At 38.7% G+C, this 25,955-nt stretch overlaps 1 protein-coding gene across 1 annotated transcript in view; it reads right to left on the reverse strand.

Annotated features, from left to right (window-relative positions):
* Positions 1-25,955, reverse strand: part of FBN2 (fibrillin 2) — a 294,085-nt gene that overhangs the window by 128,658 nt on the left and 139,472 nt on the right. The window contains exons 9-14 of the mRNA XM_056124409.1: positions 13,088-13,240; positions 11,350-11,574; positions 9,953-10,090; positions 3,187-3,306; positions 2,190-2,315; positions 1,136-1,258 (exon numbers count right to left, since the gene is read on the reverse strand). Of these exons, the coding sequence (XP_055980384.1) occupies positions 1,136-1,258; positions 2,190-2,315; positions 3,187-3,306; positions 9,953-10,090; positions 11,350-11,574; positions 13,088-13,240 (885 nt within the window). The remainder of the gene's footprint in view (positions 1-1,135; positions 1,259-2,189; positions 2,316-3,186; positions 3,307-9,952; positions 10,091-11,349; positions 11,575-13,087; positions 13,241-25,955) is intronic.

Consider the following 25,955-nt stretch of genomic DNA (forward strand, 5'->3'; position numbering starts at 1 on the left):
GAGTCCAGCAAGCTTACTGAGAGTATCTCGCCGGCATGGCAAAGTCTGGCAACCTACCCGTGACATACTCAATATTCTAAACACAGTAACAAATCTCAAAATGGAGACGCTACTGGGCCCGCTTGAGCAAATCGATGAACAATGGGAGGGAAGTGTGTGTGTTCCTTTTCTTGTGAGGTAGCGAAGTTATCTCTTTCAAAAACAGGAAAATAAGCTTTGATTTCCTGTTTCACAGGAATCAATTATGAGTTCTAGTTGGTAATGAAATTAAGTTTGTGCCATTGAAAGAAGAAACAGTTCACAGAATTAATTGTGTCTAAGAGGAGAAAACTGGAAAATAAACTATCTTCGAAGTGGGAACTGCAAAGTTTGTTATATCTTTACTGAATTCCAATTGAGTACAGCCATAAAACAGTTTTATTAATATTCTCAGGGCCTACCATGAACCATAATGTTATCAGTAGATAGTAGATCCTGGGTTTTAAGTATCTTCATAAACAGAACAACTAATAGGACTAAGTCTATTATTTCTTTGGTAAATAAATGTAAGACTATTTAAGGTAAAGATAAAGTCACAAGTGATCTACATACTAGATTTATAGAAAAGATGTGCAAACCAATAATAAAGGATACAGTTTGAAAATTTAGTTTCTGAAACCCTCCCCAAATGCAAACATTTCATACAAGGGAGGAGACAGATTTTATGCAAGGGAGGAAACATATTCTACATGTTCTATTCTACTAAGACCTGTCTGTCATCCCTTTTATTTTTCTTCCACTATCCTTACTACTGTCTGGGGGAGGATTCTTCCACGTGGTGTTTAGGGACACTCTCACAGTTATTTGGCCAACTCGGTGAAAGAGGCCCAGAATGTGTTGCTCTCCTTTGGAGCTGGGAATAATAAGGGTCACCCTAGCAGTGCTTGCATAATTTTTTTCATAAAGAAGTTATTTCTCCCTAAAGCACAACGTGCATTGCACTTACTTTAATTGAATTAGCAAAAGAAATCAGAGATAAAAATCCACATGAAGAGACAAGCAATTCTTGCAGGATTCACAAGCTGATTCAATAGAATCTCAAATGAACAGGATAGCTTAAATCAGGTTTACTTTCTTCTCTCAAAGCCATACATACCAGTACAGTAACGCCCATTTGGAGCCAAGACAAATCCCGGTTTGCAAATGCACTTGAAACTGCCATCTTCATTAATGCACATCCCATTCAAACACATGTTGGTTGTAGTACATTCATCATGATCTACGATAGGGGAGTGAGTTACAAGGCAGGACTTAGGAACCCTGATTTCTGTCTGTTCACAATGGGCAGTCAAATTCCACTACACAAATGAACAAATAAACTGTGTGCTTATGGATTACCCTCCCACTCCCTGAATTATATAGGAATGCCAACTAAACAAATGCAAATAGTGTAGAGATTGTAAAAGGCCTTTAACGTAACACAACTAAAGGAAAATAATGAAATAACCTTTGTGCTCATGTAATACTAAAATCATATCTCCCATGTGTGGTGCTTCATTCTGAATACTGGCACAAGTAATCTGATTTCACGGGTGTTTTCTTGATAAGAGAAAAGGGAAAAAAACACCATGTAAGTGAAATGATTTTGACTTTCACCAATGGGTGAAATTTCATTTGTGACTGTAAGAACAGAATATTTCTGTTGAGTCTTGGTACCCACTACATTACACCATGGTTTGACATAATGAGGACCACAAATTTAGAGATGTGGTTGTCACATATAAGAATTATTTTTTATAGTTCAGCCAGGAACAAGAAGGAGGAGCAGGGAGGTATTTCTCATTTGTCAATGAGGCAACCTGAGCATGCAAAATGCATTAGGCACTAATAGTTTTTTTTATGAGAAATAATTGCTACTTTAAATTAAATATGCTACACAGAAAATTTTTAGAAGTAATAAATTAGTCATTGTTGTAAATTTTAAAAAATCTGTCTCTTCACTTTAAATCTTATGTTTCAGGTTTTGTATTTTACCTAAATCATCTGAAGAACTCTCACGTTGTGTGTGTGTGTGTGTGTGTGTGTGTGTGTGTGTGTGTTTGTGTGTGTGTGTGTGTGTGTGAGCTTTCCTGGAAATAGCATGTATGATTCTAAATAAAAATGCATATCCTTTAAAAAGTCTTTTGCAAGGGAGCAGGCAATTTCCATACCAACACAGTTTTTTCCATCTGTAGTTAGTTCAAAGCCAGCATTGCAAATGCACTGGAAACTTCCATCTGTGTTCACGCATCGACCATTTTTACAAAGAACTCCATTCTGGATGCACTCATCAATATCTGATGGAATTAATAATGGCCAAAAATTATTTTACAATGTGACAGATAAAACAATAAGTCAAAAATATAATTTGAAATGTCATATATATACATATATATTTATACATACTCAAATCATACTGTTTCTTTATCAAAAATTTCTCTTCACTTTTCACAGGTTATGAGCAATCTTACCACCCTGACTTAAGAGGAAAAGAAAGAGAAACCTAACAGAGACAGATAGATTGCAAGGATTCCTAAGAGAGGATGGGTAGTGCAGCTGCTTTTAACATAGTGATGTAGATCTTAAAAGTCAGAGCAAGCCTGAGAAGGGCTAAAAATCGCTACAGAATTTAAGAAATACTAGGAGCAACATAATAAAGATTTCTGGAGAAAGCTGATTCAAGTAACTACTCATGATAAATAGAAAGGAAAATGAGTACAATGAAAGTCATTTGCTAAAGGACTTCTGAGAGGAATCACTAGTGAAGTAGAGCATTTCAACAGCAGTGGTGAACAGAGCAATGAAACGGAATAGCAATGTTTGATGTTAGACTGTGTGAGGTTCAAAAAGAACAGTAGCTGAAAACAGCTATAAATCTTAAGTTACATCAGTCAGAGTCGGAATACTACTGGAAGGAGGAAGTTGGGATCTAGGAAAGGAAGACCAATTGAACTTTTGTGAAACCAGATACCACACTGCCAGGGTGAGAGATGCAAAGTGTTTCATGTTTTAAGTATGGCTTAGGAGGGTAGTTAAAATGAATTTGTAACAATGTAAGAGCAGTTATTTCATTCTATGTCTTATTTTAATACATTTACTTTTAACTTCAACAGCTTGGCTCATTATATTTCATGAAACATTTTCATATGTGAAAGCAAAATGCCTTACCAATGCAGGCTTGCTTGGTAGGAGTCCTCTGGAATCCAGCATGACATTTACAATAATAGGATCCAGGTGTGTTAACACAATCTCCATTAGTGCAGGGATTTGATGTGCATTCATCAACATCTGTGAGCAGCAAAAGAAACCATTAGAGACTTCACTTCATTTCTAAAATGTCTGTTTAAAGTACATTTAGGCATCCCAAATGTGAGAGAAGGCCAGCAACATAATAGTCTAAATAGCAGATTATTTATAAATGAATGAAAATCCCTCTCTACAAATACAGATCCATCTGGATTTATGAAATTATTGCCTATTGTAGAGTACATAGGAACTTGTTCTAATCAAAAATGTCTCTCAGTTTGAATAATGAACAATGGTTCAAAGCACAAGTTCCATAAAGACAATATCATGAGTTCTATTAGTCTAAAACAATTATATAATAATCTGCACAAGTTAACAGCCTCTTTCTAAGGTTTAAAACAGTGTTAGCCCAAGAATAGCCGAGATAAGTACCAGGAGGTTTACTCCATGGCTTGGAGGACAGCCACACATGCTAGGGGAAAAGGCAGCTCAGATAGAGAAGGGAGCACCAAATAAAGGGTGTTAGGAGGATCCACCCAAGATGGGAGGAGCATGCTGAAAGTAGACTATAGACCGAATATGATTGCCACTCAATTTCTCTTTTGCAAACCACAGCACCCAAAAGGAGAGAGAGAACAAAAGGGAATGCCCTGCCACAGAGGCAGGGTGGAACTGGGGGAATGGGGGGCAGGAGGGATACTGGGACCCGTGGTGGTGGAAAATGGGCACTGGTGGAGGGATGGGTACTTGATCATTGTATAATTGAAACCCAAGCACAAAAATTTGTAAGTCTACAACTGTACCTCATGGTGTTTCACTAATAAAAATTTTTTTAAAAAATGTAAAACAGTGTTAGGAGATCAGTGAAAGAGTTTTGAACATATATTAATGTTTTATTATGAAATTTATGTATTATTATTATTATTTACAAAATTCAATATATATGACTAGCACTGAGACTTAGGTAATATTTTGAAGTAGAAAACAGAATGGTGTAGAAATAGAATTAAACTAAGCTTACTGGGATGAATGTTGGAACACTGGAGCACTGAAACCCAGTCATGAACAGCTTTGTAACTGTGTATCTCAGGATGACTCAATAAAAAAAAAAAATTACAGAAAAGCAAAACTAAGTTTATTGTTTTTAGTAGTGTCAGGTTTCTTTAGGATCTTAAAACTGCCACAGATGTTTTCGTATAAAGTCAAATTTAATGCAAAGGCTGTCTGGATACTAAATGTGAAAAAGGGCACTGCTTTTCATTCAAGTTCTCTCCTTAGGCTTAAGTGCAAAACCTTCAGAGATTTCAGAGATTATGTGATCAGATGGAAGACTGGCCATTTCGGACTCATCAAATTTTAGAGAATTTGAAAAATTATGTATGTGTTCCAGAATAAGTTTCATCTTTACCTATTAAATATTATTTTGAATATTGAAAAATTTAAGACACAGCTGGGGCTAGAGAAACAATACAGCTGTTAGGCTCTTGCCTTGAATGTAACTGAGCTGAGTTCAATCCCTGGCACTGCACAGGATCCGGGGAACCCCACTAGGAGTGATCCTTGAGCAGAGTCAGGAATAAGCCCTGAGCACTGTCGGGTATGCTCCCCGCAAATTAAAAAAGTAAAAAAACAAAAAAACCTGGCTGGACAATGAGAAGAAGATGACTTGCATCTCACAACTACCTAGAAGGCACTGACAAGCACATTTTCAGCTAAATTGGAGAGCACAACAATAAAATCTGTTCACTGGTTTACCACTTAATTAACAGATTACTTCTTTCACAGATGTCCTTAAAAGAGAAACTGCACTCTGTCAGAGGCAACAACCTCACTTACATAAACACTCAGACAGAAGGCAATTAAGCTCTCTTTAGAAAGCTTTCTTTATCTCCAGGCTGGAATCTCACAGCAAAACAAAACAAAACAAAACAAAAAAACAAAGAATAACGGGATTAGATGCTTTTTTCAATTCTTCCCAAAATGCCCTTGGCCCATTAAGACTCACTTACTTACATTTAAACTTGGGGTTGATAACATCAGTTCTACCAAGCCAAAGGAGTGAAGCAAAATGAAAGAAGAGAATAGAGCATTAGGCAGCATTTGAAGTATGATTCACGGACTTTCCAATTATGAAAGATCACCTTCACAGTTTGCAGGGCTGTGGCTCCCTTGATTCCACAGCATGTAGTAATGTTGAAGTGCAGCCCTAAAAAACGTTGCTGCCTCTGGAGAGCAGTCTCACAGACCCTGTGCCTCAGACCCCTGCCCGCAGGACACCTCCCCGGGAAGCAGCAGGATTCTTTAGAGCACTCCAGGCCCCTCACATCTGTGGCAGCTCTGCCAGTTATACTGCCACTAGATTTGTTTCTGCTTCCACAGCCCTTGGGGGATGGACCTCCAAAGCATCCAGCAGACCAAGGTAATGAAGTAGTTTACTTATTCTTTTCTTTTTTGAGTGAAAACAATTACAAAAATTAAAAAAAAACCTAATCAGTGACTTTCTAATTCATATCTTTAAGCCCTCATTGCTTTTTTGTTTGTTTCTGGGTTCTTTTCCGGGGCTACCATTAGTTTTTTAGGCAAATCACAGGAAACACTGTCATGTTCTGAAACACATATTCTGAGACTTGCGTAGTACCTCCAAGAAACAAGTTTTGCTTTCTCTTTTTATGGGAGAGCAGAAATACTGAAATATCACAGTGTGCATTTTCAGCTTCTCTCAGCTTTATCTACTAAATATTTTTAAGTGACTCTTTTAAAAGTGCAGTTCCCAGGATTTTAAACTTCTAAAATAAATGAAGTAATTGATCTAGGTGTGGATTATCAAGATGGTCAGATGCCATTGGGATAAGCAATATTGACCCTGAAATGTACATAACTTAAAAATTTTTGGGGGGGAGGAAGTGTCCTCCCAACCAGTGCTCACGAGGCACTGGGACTCCTGCAGGGAATTATTGACAATCTGTCCAATGTGAGAACCTGAGAATACAGTGCTGGTTGGGTTTTACTGAGCCCTTGCCAAGGATCACCTGGCTGGGTCATGCTGGAGGTGCTGGAGGTAGGAGGGAGGATGAGAGAAGCTCTAGAGCTATGCTAGTGATGCTCTGGGGAACATGTGGTGCTGGGATCAAGCCGGAGTAGACCACATGTTTGAGGCATGTACCTTAACCCCTGCATTCTCTCGCTAGACCCTAGAAGGTCACAGTCCTCCTGTTGTTCATTGATTTGCTCGAGCGGGCCCAGTAACGTCTCCATTGGAGACTTTGTTGTTACTGTGTTTGGCATATCGAATACGTCACGGGGAGCTTGCCAGGCCCTGCCAGGCGGGCGAGATACTCTCGGTAGCTTGCCGGGCTCTCCGAGAGGGGCGGAGGAATCGAACTCGGGTCGGCCATGTTGGCCGCTTGTAAGGCAAACGCCCTACCGCTCCAGCCCAGACCCTAGAAAACATTTTCAAAATTGGTTAGCATTCTAAGATTGTTGATTACCCAGAATAAATAGGAATTCCTTCTCATTGTTTCAAGATATAATGACTTAATTAAAAAACCATTACTACTAACAGATACATAGTATCTGTAGGTGGATCTGTGTTCCACCTACACAGATATGGTACCTTAAAATTTCCTTTTAGAAAGGAATTCTCAGAAGGAGAGAAAAATGTGGTAACTGCTTTTAGAATTAGAAGTAATATGTTCCTAGTGGATCTAATTTGATTTTCCTTATATTTGATCCTTTGATGTAGTTATCATCTTTCAAATCACATCATTTCTATCGGCATCTAATAAAAGACCCAAATAGCAATGGCAGTTTGTTATTTCTTAAAATATGAGTAAACTGAAATAGCACCGCTCTTAACTTGGGTTCCTACAATTTAAAACTCTACCCAATTTATATCTTCTTAACTTCTGCTAGACAAACTTGTTTTTGATAAGCTCAAACTGACTAGAAGCTGCTACTACACAAAGTATAGGATTATAAGTATTAAAATTTTGTTTTCTGAAAACATGATCCAATATTGATCTTTATCCCAATGAATTATAAACAATAAGAGAGACAGCCCTGGGTTTTCACTTTGCAGGGCTGGAAAGTGAGATCAATCTAGAAGAAAACTATATGAATGCTTGACCCAAACTCAAAGAGTTTGAAAATCACATTAAAGTGTTAGTGACAAAAGCATGCTTATCAATGCATTAGATAAGAGTCTATAAAATGGCTATAGAAGCCCTTCTCACTGGGTTCCAGGAAAAGTTAGGGTCTACTGGCCTGAGAGAATTACTGTAGATAGCACACCTCTTATACATTAAGACTGTTATCCTGCATCACCCTTGGGAGAACTGAGAAAGAAGTTATCGAAATTGCCTTCTGCCAGGCTTCATTTTTGAAACTTGAGATTCTCATTCATTTTCTGACAGTGGTCCATTTCCAACCTGTTTCTCTCCTGGGACCACCTGTCCTGTGGTTGGTCCCCTAGTCTGATGTTGGGCTCTCCAATTTACATTATTTTCAGCTGTGGACCCTTTGGATACCCTGGAGAGTCATAGAATGTCAGGTGAACCCCAGGTAAGAGGCACTGCTCGAACCTCGGTTGAAAGGGTTGAATTAACAATATGAGTATAGAAAGAACTTCTGATCCTTTAAGATATTTCACTCATATTCAGACCATATATATCAAATAACTTAATATCTTATCAGCACATAAATACATTACTTTAGCTATAATAAATTTATTTAAAAAATTAAGGGATATTTTATTTTAATTCCAGTGGTTCGAAAATAAATTCCTTCTTAAGTATAGGTATTTTAACTTGCTAGATTAAAGTATCTGTGTGTGCTAAGAGGAAGAAATTTGTGGTCTTCAACTAATTTATAGAAATAAGACATTTTGATGGGTACGACCCACATCTGATCAGGATCAAACCATGTAGTATGCAAGGCAAATACATTAAACCTGTTTTATCTCTCCAGCTCCAGAAATATAACATTTTTGCCTCACATAGGAAGGAACAACGATAATGAAAAAACAAAAGAAATCAAATTCCTATTTGATGTAACTGTGAAAACATATACAAGAGGCCATATTATACAATGAATAATTATAATTATATACAACTAAATACTATTTACTTCATATTAAGGAAAAAGTTTAAGTTTTCCTGGTATTTCAAAATCATCTGTCTGTTCTGTCAAATAATCATTGGGATTAGGGTCAGGTCATACACAAAATGGTTAGCCCCCTGGCATAAATGGCTTCAAACATTGCTGGGTATGATCATGGTGGCTGCAGATTACAGGGAGGGGGAATGGAGGGGTGGAGGGGTGGAGGAAGGAATGTGAACAACTGGTCCCCAATATCTTGAGGTCCAAGCAACGTAACTTCCTTGGGTCTTCACATCTACCATCTGGCCTTGTTTGATGAGAATAGGAATCACTGAGAGGGGGGCCCAGGTATCCTGAGCACTGCCTGGGAGGTCGACCAAACAAAAAAAAACCAAAGAGCACACACAAACACAAACAACCTTAAATAGTATCAACTAAGCCAGGGTTGATATTTTGGTAGACGATGAGAAAGAGAATAATCTCAAAATGGTTCAATTTCCATTGTCTTGAAAATTAATCTGGAAAGATATGAAAACCTTCTTCATTATCAAAGCTAACTGTTTAAATCCACACTGTATATGATTTTGTTACTGCAATTAATACTTAAACTACTTTTCTTTTGTAAGTGTGCTCTGGCATAATTTCTCAGATATAATACTTTCTAGATGCTTCACTATCACCAAGTTTTTTCCAAGTGTCTATGTTGTTGTTGCATAGGGTTCCGGCCACATCCTACTGCTACTTTTTCACTCTTCCTGTGGAATTTAGTGTGGGAGACAATAGTCACCCTCAGGGTTTTAATGATCATCTTTTACTCCTAAACCTACATCTTGAGCCCTGGCTTACCACCCATTTGCATTTTAAACTTCTATAATTAAACATTCTGGACACCGTAAAAGTAACATGTTCAGAGAAATCCCATCAGCTGTTTCCTTCAAACATGTGCCTTCTACAGTATGTTAATGATACTAGCATAAAGTTAATGATACTAACTGCTCAGTTTCAGGAGAAGGGACAATGACAGACACCACAATATTTAGGGCCTGGGAAGATGGGGAATCTTGACGAGGTCTAGCTCTATACAAGTTTATGGGGGTATCAGGAACAGCATGCCCACCAGAGAAACAGCCTAGAAATTAATGTTAACTAAAAAAGAAAAAATGTAGAAACACAAACCCTCATTCAATCTAATTTGTTCTGATGGACTTAAACTATTATAAAACTCAAGAGGATTATATGGGGCAATCTCGAAGGGAGATAGGCTAGCTCCTACCTGAATAAAGCCCCATAAGCCTCTTCCACACCCCAAAATCACCACCGTGCCTCTAGCCAGACCCCACACCTTAGGAATGAGCACCATAAACAACCTAATCTGCTGAAAACTTGGTACATGGATGTTCATGGCTGAAAGGGACAGGCTTGGAGGCTGGTTAGGAAAACAAAGACAATGGTGAAGGGAGGGTGGCAATGGTGGTGAAATTGGTATTGGCACACTAAATGTCTAGTATATTATCATAAATAAATTTGTAAACCATGATGTTTAAATAAAGTGAGAAAAAGACTCAACAGGATTAAAGAATTAGGAGCTTACCTATGCAATCTCCATTTGCATCCTGTTTATAACCCATGTTGCATTCACATCTGTAACTAGAAACAGTAGGTATGCAGCGTCCATTTAAACAGAGATTAGCGTGGTGCTTACAGATATCAATGGTCTGGTTCAGAATAGCTATGGAAATATAAAGCACAAGTGATAGTTCATCATGACAGAATACATTACATTTCATAGAGCAGATTTTTTTTAAAGGGCACTAGCAAGGTGTATAAAGTCCACATTACTCTGTATTTTATTTGATTAATAAAATTTTGTTGTACATTTATTTGGATTGAGCACTGTAGCACTGTCCTCCTGTTGTTCATCGATTTGCTCGAGCGGGCCCAGTAACGTCTCCATTGTGAGACTTGTTGTTATTGTGTTTGGCATATCGAATACATCACAGGTAGCTTTCCAGGCTTTGACGTGCAGGTGAGATACTCTTGGTAGCTTGCCGGGCTCTTCAAGAGGGGCGGAGGAATCGAACTTGGGTCAGTTGGGCTGGCCGCGTGCAAGGCAAATGCCTTACCACTGTGCTATTGCTCCAGCCCTTGGATTGAGAATACAAAATTCTTTGACACACTGAATTTGCATTTGTTAAGTTCATGACTGGAAACTTTGACCATAGTGATGTCTTTTTAAAATTTCAGGAATGTTCTACTGTACATTTATGTGGTTTCCATTTCTCTTTCTATAATCATGCTGAGTATTGAGTGAGAGTAAATAGGCAATAGGCCAAAAAGAATAAACGCAACACTGTGGGACATCATTACATATTATTAGCAAGAGCACCTCTTTCAAAAAGCATGAACTTAAATGTCAAGAGCCCCAATGCCCATTCTGGCCTGAGGCCCACAGTTCTTGATTTCTTAAGTTATTCAACAAAAAAGGGCAAGTAAAAGAAAGATATTTCACTATAATATTTAGATAGGCACAGAGCAAGATTTATTCAGTTTATCTTAGTTGAGAAATAGTTCTGGAAAATAATTCAAGGGCTGTACAAACAGGCTCGTTGCTCAATGCCAAATGAATTAGTATGGAAGAAACAGTGAATTTTCTAACTGTGAGGGGAGGGAAGGGGTGGGAAGGAAAAGGGAAGGGAAGGGATAGGAGGGGAGGGGAAAGAGAATGATGGTCTCACATCTCTATTTTCAACTCATTCTCTTCTCCAACTTAAAAAAAAATTATCCAGGAGAAAAATACTCCCCTGAGAATTTTGTGTCACTGCATCATTTTAGATTCTGCAATTAGTTTTACACACACACATACCACACACACACACACACACACACACACACACACCACACAACACACACACAATTTTCTTTGAAAGTTACATAATATATTATTTAAGGCAGAAAACTAAAGAGTCTACACAAAAACCGAATACTCACTCAGTCCAGTGATGATGGGTCCCTGTCCTCCGGCACCCACACCAGTTCCCCCAACACCAGGAGAAAACCCGTTGCCTCCAGGGATGGGGATGAAGCCTGTCCCTCCTGGGCCATAGCCATTGCCATTGGCACTTGGGGCAAATCCATTTCCTCCAGGTCTGGAACCCACGCTCCCTGGAATTCCTCCTATTGGAAGTCCATCCATGCAAAGTCTGCGATATTCCTCTAGAAGGAAAGAACATTCCATTCAACTTGATGGGAAGTGTTTCTACATCATAAAAGCAGTTTGTACACCATAATAACCATTTTAGCTGACCAGAGTATTATCTGGATAAGTGTTTTACACTAATAGTATCAGGGAAAGGCATAGGTGCTTTAGAAAAAAGTAAAACTTATATGCCACATTTTAATTGTGCTATAAAGGCAAAAAAAATCATCTACAGGTGCATTTTGATTATTTTTGTATGTTAGAGCAACTCATAAAATTCCAGATAAGGTGTAAGTTCGAGAAATTTACTTAAATGGAAGAAAATTAAAGCTTGAAGTGTCTCATTCTGCATATTTGGTCTTACTTGAATCTTGATCTCAGTGTTTCACTCAACACACTTTCCTCCCTTTTCTTTTCTTTAAAAGATAAATCAGGCTTCAGATTATATTTATAATGGGATTTAAATAGTATATAGATGGTATTTAATACGTTTTAATCTGTTCCTTTATTTTTCCAAGTATAAAAGGTGAGAGAAGAGAAGCAAGAATATAACTAATGCTTTTTATTTCTTTAATTAATTCCAAATTAGGGCCCTATAGTAGAGGAGATTAGTATTATTTAACCCAAGTGGGTGTTTCAGTATTAATACTATACTAATCATTATTTAATTGTAAACAGAACAGAGATCCTTCCCCTCCAAATTATATACTATGGATTAACTCTGCTTTTTAAAACATTACACCACTCATTTTGGGTATTTTTTTGAATGAGAAGTTTAGGAAAAAAATCCATCTTAATTTTTCTCCATAACCACACACATACATACATCTTTAGAAGCTAATTACAAAAGTTTTCATAATTTTTAAGCAAGTTTAATTTTTTATATTTATGATTTAACTTGAAAAAATATGAAACATTGATCTACATTCAAATGATAACATTAATTATCTTTATTACTCACATTATTTTAACAGGGAGGCTACTTTTTACTCATTCTAAAAGTAATTAACCAATAAAGCTTCAGTTATATGGTAAATTCAGTAAGAAGTACTTTCCAACCCTATGTCCTAAAATTTCTAGGTTAAAAGAAAAGAAATAATTTTAAATACTGGGACACTATATACTGAGCGTTCGCCTAAAACAAATGATAAATTAAGGCAAATTATTGTTTTACAAAGATAACCAATCCTTGGCCTATAAGTTCAGGAGGTTTTTAGATTGAATTATATTGAAATTACATATATATATTTATATATACATATGTTTATGTATATACATACACAGAGATATATTTGTACTAAGACAAGTTGAAATCAGTTTTCAAAAAATTTTCTGGTATTAAAAAGCTAGAAATAAAAATGATCCCCTACACAAAATGCCACCTTACAAAAACACCCGTGTTTTATTGAGATTTTACTGAGACAGAAAGAGGATATGAAAACAAAACTTTGATTTTAAGGAGATCAGCAGAGTATGATTACTCATTTCCCAAGTCTGACTGTCCCGAGAAGACTAGTAGTCAGCTCTCACCAGAACCTCGGACAGGGCAGGCCTCAGGGATACTTCCCACGCCCCAACAGCGGCCAGGCTCACAGCAGCACTGCATTTTCGTCATTCTGCCGGGGAGCTCTTGTGCACAGCGACCGTTTACCAGGCCTGAGAAACAGGTACCCGTTCTCTGATCTGAACATGTGATAAAATAAAAAACATGAGAGTTACCTTAGCTACTGACATTGTTCTGTTGATATTTAAAAAATAAGAGGCCAAAGAATGTGAATTATTTGACTTACTCTCTACTTTATTAATGTATTTTCTCAATACCTCTTAATTTTTATTATAACTTCTTGTTCTTTTCCTTTTTTTTTAACTGAATCTCCACTGAACATCATGCCATGCCATATACAGGAATACAAAAATTGAGAAAGGCAGAGCAGTTAGGAAACCAAGACCAAAGAGCTAAAGCTTGAAGAAAAGCAAAAACCCCATGGCAGGCTATGGTTTACCACCAAGATTTTATGGTTGTTGTGACACAGAAACTCTGGCTCATACAGGTGCTACTTTAGAAAGACATCTCTAAGGAAGCAGCTCCTTGGAGAAATTGACTGTTGAGGTATACATAAATTGAGACTGAAATACCCTGAGGTTCCACATCTCTCAACTACATGAAGGAAGAGCCCAAAGAAACAGAAAGGGATATATCTGCCATGAGTAAAAAGCAAGGTGCCAAAGAGACCAGAAGAGAGCATATAGAAGGGAGGAAGAGTGTGGTTAGATACTTGAGAAAAGGCAGGATCACATGCAGATCTGTAGACCAACAGGAAGGAAGGAGTTTGGAATTCCATTTGGAATGTTATGAGAACAGTTGGAAGGATTTAATGACAGAAAAAACAACTGACATCTTCTGAAAGATCTCTTTGGCTGCTGACTCTATTCAGAGACCAAGACAAAAGAAGACAAAGGTGAGAGATGGTCTCCTTGGAAGAGGGTGGTCGAAGGGAGGGTGAGTAGAGGTCCAATGACAGGAATATGCTTCAGAATACTTCTAAAGCATAGCCAATGGGAGCTTGCTCAAATGTGGGGTATGAATAGGTAAAGGTAAAGGTAAAGGCCCTTTCGTTGATTGTCGATTTGCTCGAGCAGGCCCAGTAACGTCTCCATTGGAGACTTTGTTGTTACTGTGTTTGGCATATGTGTTTGACATACGTCACGGGGAGCTTGCCAGGCTCTGCCGTTGGGGCGAGATACTCTCGGCAGCTTGCCGGGCTCTCCGAGAGGGGCGGAGGAATCGAACTCGGGTCGGCCATGTTGCCGCTTGTAAGGCAAACGCCCTATCCGCTGTGCTATCGCTAAACAATATTCTTGGAAAGTTCCTAATTTTCTTACTTATACTGCTCAGTCCGGGGCATAAGGGGGAAAATTTGGACTAGAGGAGATGGTACAGAATTAGTTTCAAAATGTGTTACATGTGGAATGTTGAACATACTAGATATTGGTATTCAGGAGAATAGTTAAATTGAAGTAGAGACCTGTGACTTACTAGTATACATATGGCGTTTCAAGTCAGGAAATTGGATAAGACATATTTAAGAACTAAGGGAAATGAATTATGTCAAATAGTGGTGAGGCAAAAATAAGTAAGGGACTTAGAAGTAATCTCTGGGCTAGCAAGGCTGCAATGTTAAGAAATTTATGCATTATTTCTCAGGACTGGGGGCAGAGCAATGACAAAGAACAAACAACAAATGACACTTTGACATCGACATCGGGTTAGAAAACAGACTGAAATGGCAAGTAAAGGCTAGAAGATGTTACAAGACTACATATAATACAAAACTACATATAATACAAAACTGCATAGGGAGAGAATAATAATAACCACAGCACATGAAAACTGTGGGTTTAATCACTCAAATTTCTTTTATTGCAACTAATGGAAAAATGAGTCTAGTTTACTACTTATTATTCAACTTTTATGCAGATGTTTTGAAAGATAAATTGTCTATGACTTCAAGAAGAAAGCTATACCATAATTATTAGGATAAACCAAGCAACAATGTAGATAAATTATTAATTTTAAATAATTCCATTAATAGATAAAGGCTAAATTTATTACACAAGATAGAGATTTTAAAATATTTTCTCAAGTAGTCCATGGTACAACTCAGGCTACCTTTAAGTTAGCCTAAAAAGAATGGATTGTTTTTTAGGAACTCCATGTAAGAATCAGAATATCCCCTTCTAAAAGAAACCCAGTATGCCTATGAGCAAAGTACTAAATTTGATGCATGCCATCATATTGAAAGGCACTTTACATATTTCACAAACTTCAGAAGTTGGACTTGAAGAAGTTGTCGCCGGGTTTAACTCTGTAGGTAAGTTTTTTACTTTTAAAGAATGATTCAGGGAAATAATTCTTGATATTAATTCCAGAAACCCATCATATCATATTCTTCAGAATTATTCCATAGCTACACTCAAGTACAGGATGTAAAGTTAGACAAGAAGGTCCTAATCTCTTAATAATCACTGTCATCAAACACACTCAGAGCTACACAGCAGGCTGAGCTGACTTAACTCTTCAGTGCTTCTGCAAATGAGGCTGTAATAAAGTTTGAAAGGAAAGAAACATGGCCGGAGGTAGGAGACCTAGCATTACATCAAGCTTAATTTTTGCAGCTCTATTTAAGTCTTTTTTCCTTGTAGGACAGTGTTGCTGGGAAAATGACATAAAACAATATATGTTTTGTTTTCAGCTGAATGGTGGACTAACTACTCTGCATACTTTCAAGGCTCGAAGGCATCTTGGATGTCTTTAAAAAAATCCTAGAAAATTACATAACTCAGCTGGCATGAAATAAAGGATAAAATTGGTCTCAAAAAGAGTGAAGGAAGCAGAGGAAGCAAGTACCCAGATTTAGGACTTCTGTAGAGTTCTGGAGATTGAATTTCAACTCTAATAGTTTGACAGAGTTCAGAGCTATAGACACAAGAAGCCCAGAATCTCCCTCCAGTACAAAACCTAGCTGGAAACCAACTCCCGTATAAGGTGGGGCTCTCAGAGCTATAGTCTGGCATAAGGGTCCTGTGCAAGAGGGCAGCAATGGACCCACTTCTACCCTGTATCTGTCTGCTGCTCTGGGGTGTAGGGGTGGGGGTGAGACTTTTTCTAACAATCAGTAACCACAAGTCCTCTCCCAACTACACACAGCTTTGATGTCTTAACTCAATTGTGGGTGGGAAGTTGTCTGAAAAAGTTCAAAGGAAAAGTATAATATAAAGAGCTTCTCCAGTAGAGATTATAAGATCTTCTCAGATATAGATAGCCCAGGAAACTGGTAAAAGTCAACATAATGAAGGATTTACTATTGACACAGGTGTGAAGAATTCTCAAGATAAAGTTCTAATAGAAAGAAGTAGCTAACAGTGAAGTAAATAAATGGATAACGCAGAAAGATACAAGACTCAGTGAACAAAAGCTAGCTGAACAAACATCAGATTTCAGATTCTGGAATGGGTACCCCAGCCCTGATAATTAACTGATTTAGTAAGTGTTAAAAACTAGATAATATTCAATACATTTAAGGTAGTTAAGATCTAAGAATGTGAACATGGAAAAGTAGCCAATAAATCAACAAGGAACAGATTTAAAATATTTCAAAACTATATAATTAACGATCTTAATGAAAATAAATTTAAACGCTGCGTTATTATATTAGCTACTTTGCATACAAAGGCAAAAAGAATAGCTTAGCTGAAACATGTATCTGAATAAAATATATTTAGATTAATTTGGAAAAGCAAAGAGATGAACAATGTTAAAAAGAGGTTTAAAATATGGACATGAAAGTGAAAAGGTGGGCCAAGAAATAGTACAGAAAACAAGGCACATGCCTTTACATGCAGCAAACCCCAGTTTGAATCCATGGCGTCACTGAGCACTGCCAGAAGTGATCCCTGAGCACAGATCCAGAAGTAGCCCTGAATATTACAGGGTGTTGCCCCCCCAAACCAAAAGCAAAACAAAGGTTAAAAAAAAAACAATGTACATCCAATCAGAGAACCAGAAAGAGGAAGCCAGGAGACACTATTCAACTGCTATGAACTCAGAAATTTCTAACGTTAAGACACCTTCAAATATATGAAAAGAAGGCTAATATAACAGAGTAGAGGGAGAAAAACAGTAAAAAACACCAATGTGAAACTGCAGGCAACAAAGAAAAAGTGAAGCTCTTAAAATCTGCTAGAAAGAAAAGGCAGATTATCTGGTAAGAAATGATATTTAAACCAATCACTGACTTCTTGATAGCATCAATGGATATGGGGACATTACATTCCATATCTTAGGGCAAAATAGCTGCCACACTTACATTTTTCTCTGTGAGAAGCGTTCCTACCAGAGGGAAAATTAAGGTCATTATCAGAAACACAAAAACTAAATTTTGACTTAAAGATTTGGCTATAAGAGATTTTTTTAGAAGACGTGTTTTAAATAAGAAAGAAATGGTTCAAAATGGAAGTAATTATGAAGAAAAATACTGCTCCATGGGTCAATTTACACAAGCATCAAAATATCATGCAGTAATAATATATTGTTGGGAGGAAAGAATAGTAATTAAGTAGATTTTTTTTAAAAGTTGGGATGGGCGGGTTTTCTCCCCTGATCTGCGCTGGACGAGCATGAAGGCCCAGCTCTGGGCAATAAAGCTGAATGGCTCCTATTCCAACCAGGTACAGCCCGCCCCCAAGGGCCTGGGACCCTCTCTGGGCATGCACAGCTAGCTCCATCTCCTAGAAAGCCAGTTTTCTCCCCTGATCTGCGCGGGATGGGCACGGAGACCCAGCTCTGGGCAACAAAGCTGAACAGCTCCTGTTCCAACCAGGTACAGCCCACCCCCAAGGGCCTGGGACACTCTCTGGGCATGCGCAGCTAGCTCCATCTCCTAGAAAGACAGTTTTCTCCCCTGATCTGCGCGGGACGGGCACGGAGGCCCAGCTCTGGGCAACAAAGCTGAACGGATCCTGTTCCAACGAGGTACAGCCCGCCCCCAAGGGCCTGGGACCCTCTCTGGGCATGCGCAGCTAGCTCCATCTCCTAGAAAGCCAGTTTTCTCCCCTGATCTGCGTGGGACGGGCACAGAGGTCCAGCTGTGGGCAACAAAGCTGAACAGCTCCTCATTTCAACCAGGAGACGTTTCCACTCCTCGCCCAGTCCCAGGAACTCTTTCCGGAGCCACAGCCGCTAACACAGCCGCAAAATATTCTCCCACTACATATGCCATAGGAACCAAAAGCTACCTTCTTAGATGGAAACTTCTCTAGTTTAGCTCAGCCACTAGAAACACAGTAGCCAATAACTCATAAGCCTATCTTAACTCACACTGCATATCAAGCAGAATAGTAACAGTGAACGTAAAGGACTAAACCACACTTGTCACAATGGTAAAGCAACACAAAAGCCCACCAAACTTTCTTTTTGAAGAGTCTAGCCCAGATGACACCAACAGTACTGTAGTGTTAGACAACATCTCTGACAAGGAATTCAGAGGGGAGCTACTTAGGATGCTTAGGGAACTAAAAGAAACAATGGAAAGCAATGCCAAAAGAAGACAAGAGAATTTGAAGGCAGAAATGAGGAAAATGCAATCCGAAATGTCAGACCTGAAAAATCTCGTAGGCGAATTGAAAAACTCAGTGGAAGGCCTCAGCAGCAGAGTAAGAGCTGCTGAGAACAGAATCAGTGAGCTCGAAGATGAAGTTCAGAGATTATCCAGGAAAGAGCAGAAAATGGAAAAGAGACTCACAATTCGGGAACAGATGGCAAGAGAAGATCGTGATGAAGCCAAGAGGGGTAATGTAAGAATTATTGGAGTCCCAGAGGTACAGGAAGAAAACCTTGATGAAGAAGAAACTGTCAAAGACATCATTGCTACAACGTTTCCAGAGCTGAAGAAAACTTGTGACCACATTCAGGAGGCCCAAAGGGTACCAGCTAGAAGAAATCCGAATAAAAATACCCCAAGACACATTCTGATCAAAATGACCAAAACCTTAGACAGAGACAAAATTCTGAAAGCAGCAAGATCGAAGAAAGAAATCTCTTACAAAGGAGCATCCTTAAAATTCACAGCTGATTTTTCTGATGAAACCCTCATGGCCTGAAAACAGTAGTGGGACATAGTGAAAAAACTCAATGAAATAAATGCCTCACCAAAAATACTTTACCCAGCGAGACTCTCATTCATAATAGAAGGAACAACACACAGTTTCACAGACAAACAACAGCTCAGGAACTTCATAGACTCAAAACCGTGGTTACAAGAACAACTAAATGGGCTACTTTAAGGCAAGAAAGGCCCCTCAAATACAACAAATTTCAACAGAACAATGGGACAAAATCCCATAACAATAATCTCTCTCAGTGTCAATGGGCTAAACGCACCAATTAAAAGACACAGAGTGGCAGGATGGATTAGAAAATTGAACCCAACATTCTGCTGCCTGCAAGAAACACACCTCAATAGTCAAAGCAAACACAGACTCAGAGTCAAAGGCTGGAAAACAATCCTACAGGCAAACAGATCCCATAAAAAAGCTGGGGTAGCCATCCTAATATCAGACCACATCGATTTCAGAGTGAAGAAGGTCATAAGAGACAGTAAAGGCCATTTCTTATTGATCAAAGGATCTGTACAACAGAAAGAACTTATAATAATAAATGTATATGCACCTAATGAGAGACCAGCAAAGTACTTAAAACAACTACTCATAGATTTGGGAAAATACATCAATAGCAACACAATACTAGTGGGAGACTTCAACACCGCTTTGTCACCTCTTGATAGATCAACCAGACACAAGTTTAGGAAGGACATACTTCATCTGAGGGAAACAATGGAAGAAAGGGACTTAGTAGATATATACAGGACACTTCATCCACAAAAAGCTGAATGCACATTCTTCTCAAGCGTACATGGAACATTCTCCAAGACAGACCACATGCTGAGCCACAAAACATGCCTCCATAAAATGAAGAAGATAGAGATTGTATCAACAATCTTCTCAGACCATAATGCACTAAAATTAGAAGTAAATCACACACAAAAACAGAAAACTAAATCAAACACCTGGAAATTAAACAGTGCACTATTGAACAATGAGTGGATTAGACAGGAAATCAAAAGGAAATCAAAAGATTCCTAGAAATGAATGAAAAAGAGAACACAAGTTACAAAACTTATGGGACACAGCAAAAGCTGTGTTAAGAGGAAAGTTTATAGCTTTACAAGCATTCCTCAGGAAGGAGGAGCAAGCCCAAATATGCAACCTAACCTCACAGTTTAAGAGCTTAGAGAACGACCAACAAAAGGAGCCCAATCCCTATAGGAGGAAGGAAATAATAAAACTCAGAGCAGAGATTAACAAGATGGAAACCAAAAAAAAACAATCTGAAAGATCAATGAAACCAAGAGCTGATTCTTCGAGAAAATAAACAAGATCGATAAGCCTCTAGCAAAACTCACAAAGAAAGGAAGAGAGAAAACCCTAATAAACCGAATCAGAAATGAAAAGAGGGTCATTACAACAGAAACTACAGAAATTCAAAGGATCCTCAGGGAGTACTTTGAGAAGCTTTATGCCACGGAACATCAAAACCTCAAGGAAATGGATAAATTCCTAGACTCTTACAGACTCCCAAGGCTGAACCAAGAAGACCTGGAATACCTGAACAGACCTATCACCATCAAGGAAATTGAAATGGTAGTAAAAAGTCTCCCCAAGCACAAAAGTCCTGGCCCGGATGGATTCACTAGTGAATTCTTCCAAATCTTTAAAGAGGACTTATTCCCAATGCTCTTTAAGCTTTTCCACGAAATTGAAATATCAAAAACTCTTCTGAACAGTTTCTACGAAGCAAATATCACACTGATACCAAAAGCAGACAGAGATACCACAAAGAAAGAGAATTACAGACCGATATCGCTGATGAACACAGATGCAAAGATCCTCAACAAACTACTAGCAAATAGAATCCAACCATTCATCAAAAAGATCATACACCATGACCAAGTAGGATTCATCCCAGGGATGCAAGGATGGTTTAACATTCGGAAATCAATCAACATAATCCATCATATCAACAAAAGATAAAAAGCATATGATTATATCAATAGATGCAGAGAAAGCATTTGACAAGATCCAGCACCCCTTTATGATGAAAACCCTAGCCAAAATGGGTATAGAGGGGACCTTCCTCAACATAATTAAAGCCATCTACCACAAGCCTACAGCATCATCATCCTCAATGGGGAAAAACTGAGAGTCTTCCCTCTAAGATCAGGGACGAGACAAGGATGCCCACTCTCTCCACTGCTGTTCAGTATAGTACTGGAAGTACTTGCAATAGCGATTAGGCAAGAAAAAGATATTAAGGGCATTCAGGTAGAAAAGGAAGAAATCAAGCTCTCACTATTTGCAGATGATATGATACTATACTTAGAAAACCCAATAACCTCCACCAACAAACTCCTAGAAACAATAGACTCGTATAGTAAAGTTGCAGGCTATAAAATCAATACCCAAAAGTCCATGGCTTTCCTATACACAAACAGTGAGAGAGAAGAAAGCAACATGAAAAAAACAATCCCGTTCACAATTGTGCCCCAGAAAATCAAGTACCTAGGAATCAGCTTAACTAAGGAAGTAAAGGACCTGTACAAAGAAAACTACAAAACGCTACTTCAGGAAATAAAAGAGGACATGAGGAAATGGAAAGATATCCCCTGCTCATGGGTCAGGAGACTTAACATTGTCAAAACGGCAATACTACCGAAAGCATTGTATAAATTCAATGCAATCCCTACAAGGATACCCATGACATTCTTCAAAGAAATCGAGCAAACACTCCTGAAATTTATATGGAACAATAAGCCCCCACGAATAGCTAAAGCAATTCTTGGGAAAAAGAAAATAGGAGGAATCAACCTCCCGAACTTCAAACTGTACTACAAAGCAGTAATAATTAAAACAGCATGGTACTGGAACAACAGCAGAACTGCAGACCAATGGAACAGGGTTGAATACACTGACATCTCGCCTAATCATATGATCATCTAATCTTTGATAAAGGTGCAAGTAATGTGAAGTGGAGTAAGGAAAGCCTCTTTAACAAATTGTGCTGGCATCACTGGACGGCTTCATGCAAAAAATGGGCTCAGAACTCTGCCTAACACCATGTACAAAATTAAGATCAAAATGGATTAAAGACCTCAACATCAGACCAGAAACCATAAGGTACATTGAAGACAAAGTTGGCAAAACCCTCCATGACATTGAAGCTAATGGTATCTTCAAAGATGCCATGCCACTGGCCAAGCAAGTGAAAACAAAGATAGATAAATGGGACTATCTTAAACTAAGAAGCTTCTGCACCTCCAAAGAAACAGTGACCAAAATACAAAGACAGTCTACAAAATGGGAAAGGATATTCGCCGAATACACATCTGACAAGGGGTTGATATCCAGGATATACAAAATACTGGTTAAACTCCACAAGAAGAAAACATCCAACCCCATCCAAAAATGGGGCAATGAAATGAACAGAAACTTTCTCAAAGAAGAAATCCGAATGGCAAAAAAACACATGAAAAAATGCTCAACATCATTAATCATCAGGGAGATGCAGATCAAAACCACAATGAGATACCTTCTCACACCTCAGAGACTGGCCCACATTCAAAAGAACAAAAGCAACCGATGCTGACATGGATGTGGCAAGACAGGGACACTCCTTCACTTTTGGTGGGAATGAAGACTGGTTCAGCCCTTCTGCAAAACAGTATGGACGATTCTCAAAAAATTAGAAATTGAGCTCCCATTTGACTCAGCAATACCACTCCTGGGAATATATCCCAGAGAGGCAAAAATGTATAGTCAAAGTGACATCTGCACTTGTTTGTTCATTGCAGCACTCTTTACAATAGCCAGAAACTGGAAGAAACCTGAATGCCCAAGAACAGATGACTGGTTAAAGAAACTTTGGTACATCTACACAATGGAGTACTATGTAGCTGTTTGAAAAGATGAAGTCATGAAATTTACATACAAGTGGTACAACATGGAAAGTATCACGCTAAGCAAAATGAGACAGAAAGAGAGGGATAGACATAGAAAGATTGCATTCATGTGGGGGATATAAAGTAACAAAATATGAGATTAATACCCAAGAATAGCTGAGATCAGCTCCAGGAGGATTACTCCATAGCTTAGTGGACAGCTGGGCATTCTAGAGGAAAGAGCAGCTCAGATAGAGAAGGGAGCACCAAATAAAGGGTGTTTGGAGGATCCTCCCAGGAGGGGAGATGCATGTTGAAAGTAGACTATGGACTGAACATGTTTGCCACTCAGTGCCTCTTTTGCAGACCACAACACCCAAAAGGAGAGAGAGAACACAGGGGATTGCCCTGCCACAGAGGCGGGGGGATGGGGGCATGGAGGTGGGGGGGATATTATCCATGGTGGTGGAAAATGGGCACTGGTGGAGGGATGATGGTTATCTGATCATTGTATAATCAAACCCAAGCACAAAAAATTGTAAATCTACAACTGTACCTCATGGTGTTTGACTAATAAAAAAAATTTTAAAAAATAATGAAAGTGCTGATTTTACCCCCCCAGAAAAAAAAGTTGGGATGGGCAAGGGTCAGAGTTACTATTCCATGGGCAAGACACTTGCCTTGCACATGGCAGACCCAGGTTTGATCGTCCACCTCATCTGGTCCCCTGAGCACTGCCAGAATGATGCTTGACTGCAGAGCCAGGAATAAGATATGAGCACTGCTGCAGAGTGTGGTCCAAACCACCCGACCCCCAAAATAAATAAATAAAAGTTGGGACAGGGAGGTCAGGAGTAATCATTCTAGTAACTTTTAATTGTTTATGTAAGTGAAATAGAGAGTAATTTTGAAGTTTAAATTACCTGTGCATCTTAAAAAACTAGCATAGCTACCAAAACAAAAGAAATAAAGTAATCTTCAAAATAATAGAAAAAAGAATGGATTGTGAGGAGGAGGTAAACTGGAATAAATTCAAAAGAAATGATGACAGAAAAAAGTAACAACATACAAAACTAGATCAAGAGCAAGCATAAAGAAAACAGAAATAAAGATACACATATATTGCCGCAATAAATACAAATGGACCTAAACCTCAATTTACAGGACAGATTATTAGGTTGTACAAAATAGAAAGAACGTTAACTTTTAGTGTTTAAAACAGGAGACATAAGAAAGACTGAAAGAGAAATACATAACTGGCATAAATTTCAATCTTCCAATCCCATGTAAAAATGTGATAGAAAGTAATATGAGATAAAGTAAACAAAGAATATCCTGAAACTGTCCAAGAAGAAAAAATTTAAAAAATTACTGTTTACATATTGAAAAAAGGTGCAGTTCACCAGGGAATTATATCTTTCACTGGTCATCACGTAATAGCGTAGCATCCAAAATATATGAAACAAGAATTTTAAGAGATACATGAAGAAACTGAGAAACTGCCATCAAAGGAGGACAACTAAGGAAGTGATACAGTAAGAGAAAAAGAAGATACTATTCAATAGGGAAAATTTAAAGAATATATTTGAACAGAAGAGCATTATTAATGTAGCTATTCAAGAACTTGACCCCGCACCAGGCTGTTTTCACTCGGGGCGCCCCAGATGGGGGCGGGTGAGTCTTCCCCGCCCCAAGGGACCCAGCCCCAGCAGCAGACCTCCACTATCCAACCGCTGCCACGCTCCAGGCCACTTTCCATACCACGGGCTGCTTAGCGGCCGCACAACACATCATAAGACACTTCTATCCATTTTCCATAATTACCACACTATGTATGATGGGGTTCAGACAGTAGTCAACAAATCATAGAGAGAAATATATATATGCCTTTTGGAGAGCTTGGCAAGCTACCAAATGTATGCTCCTCACACGGACAGAGCCTGGCGTATTCCATGGCGTATTCAATATGCCAAAAACAGTAACTAAAAAGTAACAGAATGGGAGACTAACACCCAAGAATAGTAGATATAAGTACCAGAATGATCACTCCACAACTTAGAAGCCGGCTTCTGTATTTGCTGGGGGAAAAGACAGCTCAAATACAGAAGGGACCACCAAATAAAGGGTTCTAGGAGAACCCGCTCGGGATGGGAGATGCAGGCTGAAAGTAGACTATAGACCAAACATGATGGCCACTCAATACCTATATTGCAAACCCCAACACAGAGAGAGAGAGAGAGAGAGAGAGAGAGAGAGAGAGAGAGAGAGAGAGAGAAAGGAAATGCCCTGCCACGGAGGCGGGGTATGATGGAGGGGGTGGGGCGGGGCAGGGGGGTGTGGCAGTGATGCTTGGACTATTGGTGGTGGAAAATGGGTACTGGTGGAGGGATGGGTACTCAATCATTGTATGACCGAAACAGAAGCACAAAAGTTTGTAAGCCTGTAATTGTACCTCATGGTGATTCACTAAAAACAAACAAACAAACAAACAAACAAAAAACCAGTAACTATAACAGGTCTCATTCCCCTGATCCTGAAAGAGCCTCCAATCATTGGGAAAGACGAGTAAGGAAAGGGTGCTAAAATCTCAGGGCTGGGACGAATAGAGACATTACTGACGCCGGCTCAAGTAAATCAATGAACAACCTGATGATAGTGATAGAGTGATTCAAGAACTGGAGAAGCATCTTTTTCAAGACAACATGGAGGACTTTGGAAGCAAGAGAATCTCCTTACATATCTTAGCAACGCATGGGTCAAATACATCATCACAGTGGGAAAAAGGTAGTAGAGATGGTGTTAATCCTGTTAGGATTCTACAGAAGTCTCGGACTGCTGAGAAACTG

Source organism: Sorex fumeus, unplaced genomic scaffold (genome assembly GCF_029834395.1).
Source record: "Sorex fumeus unplaced genomic scaffold, SorFum_2.1 ptg000051l, whole genome shotgun sequence".
Classification (NCBI taxonomy): domain Eukaryota; kingdom Metazoa; phylum Chordata; class Mammalia; order Eulipotyphla; family Soricidae; genus Sorex; species Sorex fumeus.